Raw genomic sequence first — 7026 nt, forward strand, 5'->3', positions numbered from 1 at the left:
AGAGATTAAAAGATAAGAGATAGTAGAAGTAGGAAGGTTGCAACTTACAAAGGGGGAGGTTAGATGTTTAATTTTGGACACCCAGGTACATTTTGTGAAAAGATGACTTTTGAATGGTTACTCTAACAAACACTCGTTTTGGGTGGTAGGTCAAACTCCGCTCCTTGTTATGTTGTGCACGTCAAATATTTGATCCGTGACCAAGTGGACAAATGTTGCTCTCGCCCTCAAAATTTTTGGGTGTAGTAACCAGCCTAAGACCTTGCGGCATTTTGGGCTACCAAGGCCCCATCTGAATGCACTTAAAACTGGACGACAGCTTGAGCTAGTCCTAGACGCATTTGCAAAGGCTGAGAAAAATATCAACGTCGTGAAACGAAAATATCAAGATTCAAGGCCCTTTAAGGAACCTTTTAGCAGGCCTATTTCTTATCCCTTTGTGTTGCCATTTCTCCTCAATCCATCTCTCACGTTCCCCCCCGCCCCGGTCGAGCATTATCCAAGGTGAGTCTGGAGTTTACACTGATCCTGTATGAGAAGATCACCTCCAGGTTCCTCTCGATCGGATGACAACCTTAGGGTTGGGTGCTTGTCTGCTGGCTCACTGGCTTCTGATTGATTTGTATTTGTCTTTCGGCGTGATCAGAAAATGGAGCTCCCAGAGGTTGCAGTGAAGAGATTGCATCGGATTGCTCGCCACATCGATGCGGCACCTCGCCCCTCTTGCGACCCTTCATTGATCTCTCGTGTGAGTTCCTGGTCTACCAATACTGTTGCTTGTGTTATAAATGGACTTTTATTGGTGGCGGTAGTATTAGTCTGAGAATCGTAGTGATAGTAATATCTCTCCCTGTCTGTCAGAGTGTTTGCTTTGGCAGTAATACTAGTCTGAGTATGGTTGTGATAGAAATACCCTTATCCAGAGGTTCCATGTGCACGCTTGTTGAAACTTCGCTTTTGGATGTACCCTAGTTCAAGTTTGGAACCCTCCATATGGTTACTTACATAGAAAAGATAGTATACATACCTAAGTACACTTACATGTGCGAGTATATGATTCCCTGACAGACAATGGCATTACAGTGCTAGGGTTGTGATTGTTCTTTTTAGGGTGCGCTGTATAGGCTAGTAAAGACTTATGTTATAGGGTGGATACCAGTCTCTCATACAAACTCCGATTGCAAAGACACATAGATACTTTATGCAGCTCTATATCTCTAACTGCGAGTTTTGAGTTTTTGGCAATTAGCATCGGCAAATTTTTTTTGCCTGCCAGGCTAAGGTGTTGCAGCTCAGGAATTGAGTTGTCTCAGCACAGCCTGGTTAAGGCTCTCACTTAGCAGCAGCTGGGCTTCTTGTTTTTGCTGCACATGTTCTGGCAAATGAAGCAGGCTCATGGACTATTTTAATTTGCCTTCTTATTTTAATGGATTTCCAGGTTTGCAGTGCTGGAGAAGGCGTTCTCATTGGGCGGAGAAAAGATAGTCGTCTGTTTTTTGCTAGGCCGGGAAGTAGTACCCAAGCCTTTTACATGCGAGAAAGCATGGAGTCCCAGGTTTGTTTTGTGATATGTTATGAAATCATGTCAGGAAGTCTGTTTCCATCATCCAAAATTTGAATTTATTGTGCAGGTAGTTCTTTCTCATCAAGAAATATGCTCACCACCTCAGCAAGGTTTTGACTCAAGTGTTAATGCTAGTGTTAGCCATTTTGTTCCTAAAAGAGAAAGTGACCCTTTGTTCGGGAAGCCTGTCTCAAACTGTACTAAAGTTCAGGAGTCTGGAGGCTCACCCATAGGTAATGGGCCTTTGTTTGCTCGAAGAGCAAATGAAATCAGGAATGGGCATATGCAGAAGAATAGGCAGTCTGCAAATCAGCATGAATCCAAGTGTGGACAAGCAAGCAGGAACATTGGTATTGCACCCTCCATTTGGTGATTGGAGTTTGGATATGTTTTTTCTGGTGATTTTACATATGTTTTATGAGGCTTATGGATATGAGAATTGCTCGTGTTTGATGTTGCTTTTATCAATGTGATCTTTGTTGTTGTAGTATAACAGCTTGTTTGCTTGGTACACCTCTTCAGAAAGCTGGCAGCTTAAAATCAACACAGCTGATTATTTTCTTGCCCTTTGAAGCTGGACAACCAAGCTGATTATGCTAATTAGTTGCATGAGTCTTGATAGATTGTTAACAGAACCACCGCTTATCACCTGTTTGGAAGGGTCGAGTCAGGGCTGTTGGCAATAAGATGTACAAACTTGGCAGGGTTATGACAATGTAGTGGTGAAAATACATTTTAAAGCTCTCCCATTTTGAAAGATGAGAGATTGTCTCGGTTTTTCTCTAATTGTTATTATGCACAAGTGATCACTATACACCTCCTACAATAAATCAGCATTTTTGTCTATCACCATCATATTCTGTTACAAAGGTTATTAGTTGGTGTGACTTTTTTAGGAGGAACGGATGAACCCACCCCCTCAGAGGATGTTTTAGGCTGAGTGTTAGCCATTTATTATGTGTATAGGAAACCATCAGCTGATCTTTTACATCAGGAGCTGTAGGTACCGTGTAGCTTCTCCTGTATGCAACAGTCTAGTCAGTTTCTTGGCTAAATGTCTTCCACCATGCTCATTCAATGCCTTGGCCCAATCGTAGTAGGAAATAGTGTCAATTCTGGGTCATGATAGGCGTAGGTAAGAAGAGATAGTAGGACTAATGTGCTTCTCAATGCATTAATGATGACAGGTTTCACTTTCTCAGTGTTTGCAGCCGGGTTCTTTGCAGATATGTCTGTATGTTTGGGTTGAGAAGAGATTATCACTATACTAGAGGGGTTTTTGTACAGTCAATTGTGTTTTGTGGGTTCAATGTTGTCATGTAAAATTGTCAGCTGACCAGTAACAGAGAGTGTACTACTTGTAATTCTAGCTGTTAAATATGAATCTGAAATTAAGCCTGGCATGCATGGAGAACTGAGTGGATAGGAATGCGCAGACCAAGAGGGAAAGTAAGAGTTGAAGATCAGTGAACATCAATTTTCCTTATCTTAATACTCTAAATAGTAGACACAGCTGAGAATGTGACCTATATGGTTCTACCTCTCTTTGTTTCGACAATGCATGCAAGGGTCCGTTACGCAACCACCTGAATTGGATAAAAAAACTCTTGTTCTTTAGTAGTTCGTCTTTTACTAATTAGAATGACACTTGTTTTGACTTGAGAGTTACAGAACACGAATCTAGAACTTTGCATGACGGAGTGAAGAATGACTGAATATCCACCTGTGCACATTTAGATGCCCCACACACACAAATGAGGGTGTGGATGTCAGTCTTGTGATTGGGTGGTACACCATAACTTGGCACTTTTGGATCTTGTTGTGCTGGCTTTAGCTGCCGTGCGTTTGTAATAGTTTGATGACCATTCCAACTAAACATAAACCCTGTGCCAAGCCATAGATAAACTTGTCAAATTCTGCCAATGCACAACATCTGCTTTGCCAGACCTACATCATTTGATTTGGCTCCAGAGACTTTATTGCAGTATGACATTAAGGCTGAGCAAGATAGCTAGCCACCACATACTGAACCATGTAGTTGCTGTTCATATACGCCAGACAGAAATTAGGAAGACTATGAATGCTGGCCCCAAGTTGTTGACTTTAAAGTGCTGCCACTGTTCTCTGTGTCATTGTGACAGATATTGGGTAAATTGCTCTAAGAAAGTAGGGAAGTCTTCCAGCATGGCACTTGACAATGTACTCCAGTGGCCTGATGTGAACCTACTTCACTGTAGAACCTGGTGCTCCAGTAGGGTACAATTGAAGTTGATACTCAGACCAATTTGGCATGCATTGAAGCTGGATGGATGAACAAAGCAAGGGTGAAATGACAGCTAAGGAAGATGAACACTCATTCATACCTAAATATGAACCTGGTGCTCCAGCATGGCGTAATTGAAGTTGATACTAAGACTAATTTCGTATGCACGGAAGCTGGATTATGGATAAAGCAAGGGTAATGTGATGGCTAAGTAGGATGAACACTGATTCGCACCTAATTATGCACATGTGAATGCTACAGGCAACAAAGTATAGATTGCTGAAATCATGTGGTCTTGGCTTTACAGTGAATCCAAACACAATATTTGAATTTGTGATGATGTGAAAGACTTGCAACATGAAACATGTGATCTTGCATTTACTGTGAATCTAAATACTATATTGAGACTTGCTATGGCATGAAAGAGTTGCCCTCAAGTTGTCTGTGTATGGTTGAAGACTGACAGAATGATGAAACAACTGAATTATGTCAAGTAAGTTTTACATTGGCACTCAAGTTAGGGTGTGTTACAAATCATGTTTGATAAGCACCGTTATATCTTATAATAGTCCCAATTTGTGTAAAATATAGATGCAGGCTTATTGTAGAACTGCCGTTTAGTACTAACGTGACAAGAATTTGTGATTGAAAATGAAAGGCAACTCCGCCACTCAAGGTCCGGAGTTCAATAACTGGAGACCCACAGTGTTCTACGATTCCATTATGAGTGGCAGGTGTATGGGATTGAACTATTCTCTTTGGTTCAATGGGTAACTCTGCATGGCTGGTGTGCTGACAGGGGTTTATCAACTTGAGTTGTGTTTCCAGGCTTTTGAACCTGAAAAGTAAAGGCTGGACATTGCAGACTTGGCAAATTCATTTTTATTTCCAAATTTTCAAATGCATGGAGGGACAAATTCCTCATAAATTTATGTTACAAGGCTGGGACTTGCAACTTCCGTTGCATTCGAATTCAACAGCCTGATGAACAATGCCTTACAGTCAACCTATGTTTATACCTGTTTCGTACAGGATAATTTGATCGCTAGAGCAATGTTAACCTTTGCACTTCTCTTTCATTTTTATTTAGACTGTAATAATAAGGGACAACACAGCAAGTGTATCAATATCTTCCATAACCTTTGAACAATCCAACCATTTTTGTTGGACTGCAACAATATTTAAGGGCACCACAGCAGCAATAGGAAGAACTCAGGGCGATTCCAGTTTTTCTGTAGGACTATTTGTGATGAATCCAGTTTTATATCCACTGCAGTTCTTTTACATTTTAACAAGGATCAACAGCATCAGCCGGTTGTTTCTTAGAAGTCCACAGGACTCTAATATCTACTATTTGTGTCCCCTATTAGGCTGTTTCCTATGTCTCCAGCTTTTTATCAGCTCTGACAGTGATAATATTAAAGGAGCTTGTTTGAAGCAATTGCCTAATTTGAAACATGTATGAAGGTCTCATCTTGGTTTGTGGCAGGCCCTGAATGGATACCTCGTATGGACATTGTTGAATCAAGAATGGCCCATGTTGTTACTATTGAACTACCTGGGGTAAATGCTGATGGCATCCATGTAGAAGTGAACACAAACAGGTTAGATTCCTTGCCTCTCAAGACTAGATGCAAGAAGGGAAGACTGTCACCCAAGCATTTCTAGATTTATTAAAGATTCTCCATATTTCAGTGTTTGGATTTAGTAATGAATGAGTATGCGTGCTATTTTTTCCATTTTTCTTTTGCACTACATTCTTGCTCATTCATATGCTTATTTTTCCTGTGTGTGTTAAAACGCTGCACGATGTCACCCATGGTTTTGAACCTCTTCTTAAACCAGACTTATTGTTACTGGAACACGTTCCACTGAGTGGTGGTCAGATCAGGAAGCTCTGTACCACTGCAGAGAGCTATCACATGGTCCTTATAAGGTGGTTTGGCAGATACCAAAGAACAGTGATGTGGATGCAATAACTGCAGAGTTTGTGTATGTATTGGGCTGGTATCTTTCAGTAATTTTATGTTCACAGTTCTTGTTTTGCGTCTCATGCATGACCTCTATTATAAGGCCCCGCTGGTTTATGCCTGTCCCCAGGCTGGTGATTTTCATATAATGAAGAGTTTCTTTTTGACATTACAGGGACGGGTTTTTGCGCATTATGGTGCCCAAGCTTTAGAAACCAGTCTTCTGAGTCCATCAGAGAAATTCTTACTGGTTTCTGCAGCAGTGTTTATGCCTATGTCTGTCTGCTTCTGTATATACTGAGTCTTGCTGAGCTGATGCTATACATAGTGTGATTCCTCACTGGCAAGTGGCTGTGTATCTGGCCCCTGTACAAATTTAATATCAATAGAACAGCCAATTTTCCGAGTGAGGAAGTTAAAGTCTACAACAACTTAATTCTTCGTGATAATGTGAGATCCATGTCTATTTATGCAGCTCTATCCTATATGTGGCAATGAGGCTCTCATGGTGGTCAGAAGAAGGCATTTGATGAGTTGATTCCTTTATGGATTATTTTAGAAAATATCTCTTCTTTGCCAACTGTAAAGCACTGCAGGAATAGCGTGACCAAAATATTGTATTCTGGTAGATTTTCTTGCTTTGTTGTACTTCTACGGTCCATTGTGCTGATATCTTGCTGGATGTTTTTTCTGTGTCTTTTTTATTTGTTGATTTCTTAACTAGCTCTTCTTTCTTGACATGTATATTTTCCATCACTAAATTTGTTGGTCTTAGACAATTATCTTTTGGAGAGTATTGGTTCATAGTTGTCTCTTAGCTATTGCGGGCTTCTAGATCTTGAAGATTGATGAAGATCTTAATTATTGACATAAGAAAGGCCAGCCTCTACTTGTCCATCTATTATTCGTGCACAAAATACTAGAAACAAAATTTACACATTCACGAGCTCTACATAGAACCTACTAGAAACACCCTGATAGATTAATGAAGGCAAAATAGGTCAGCAGGGACGCTGACATTTTCAGATGTGGTTGATTCCAACAATTTGTAAGGTGTTATACCTCAAATCCCTGGAAGTTTTGACATTCTCAGTTATGGTTAATTTTGATCATTTGTAAGATGTTAATGTCTCTAAGATGATCAGGAACCCTATGTTCTACATCAATAAGTGCAGGTATCAAATCGAAGTAAAAACATACAGTTTGCAGCAGTCCATTCTGCATGGCAA

At 40.4% G+C, this 7026-nt stretch overlaps 1 protein-coding gene across 4 annotated transcripts; it reads left to right on the plus strand.

The window, feature by feature from the left end:
• Nucleotides 1-357: 357 nt before the first annotated feature.
• Nucleotides 358-6271, plus strand: ACD32.1 (alpha-crystallin domain 32.1). Of its 4 annotated transcripts, none has more exons than XM_087677551.1 (7): nucleotides 358-504; nucleotides 647-748; nucleotides 1439-1555; nucleotides 1632-1914; nucleotides 5317-5431; nucleotides 5673-5834; nucleotides 5973-6271. In XM_087677551.1, exons 2-7 carry the CDS (start codon nucleotides 650-652, stop codon nucleotides 6007-6009), a joined length of 813 nt encoding a protein of 270 aa, XP_087533677.1. In that variant the 5' UTR covers nucleotides 358-504; nucleotides 647-649; the 3' UTR covers nucleotides 6010-6271. The 4 variants fall into 4 exon arrangements, with proteins under 4 accessions (XP_087533677.1, XP_087533680.1, XP_087533679.1 ...); XM_087677553.1 differs by having other exon boundaries at nucleotides 360-504; nucleotides 5673-5819; XM_087677552.1 differs by lacking the exon at nucleotides 358-504 and adding an exon at nucleotides 515-551.
• Nucleotides 6272-7026: the final 755 nt, after the last annotated feature.

The sequence above is a fragment of the Lygodium microphyllum genome, chromosome 5 (genome assembly GCF_053477565.2).
Source record: "Lygodium microphyllum isolate KBCC chromosome 5, Lygodium_microphyllum_v1.1.10, whole genome shotgun sequence".
NCBI lineage: Eukaryota > Viridiplantae > Streptophyta > Polypodiopsida > Schizaeales > Lygodiaceae > Lygodium > Lygodium microphyllum.

Bases quoted from the DNA above. Each gene is read 5' to 3' on its own strand.
- ACD32.1 (XM_087677551.1), top strand. From the start codon at position 650: ATGGAGCTCCCAGAGGTTGCAGTGAAGAGATTGCATCGGATTGCTCGC. The intron at 1,915-5,316 runs GTATTGCACCCT...GGTTTGTGGCAG, and splicing joins ACAAGCAAGCAGGAACATTG to GCCCTGAATGGATACCTCGT. The intron at 5,432-5,672 runs GTTAGATTCCTT...TTCTTAAACCAG, and splicing joins GTAGAAGTGAACACAAACAG to ACTTATTGTTACTGGAACAC.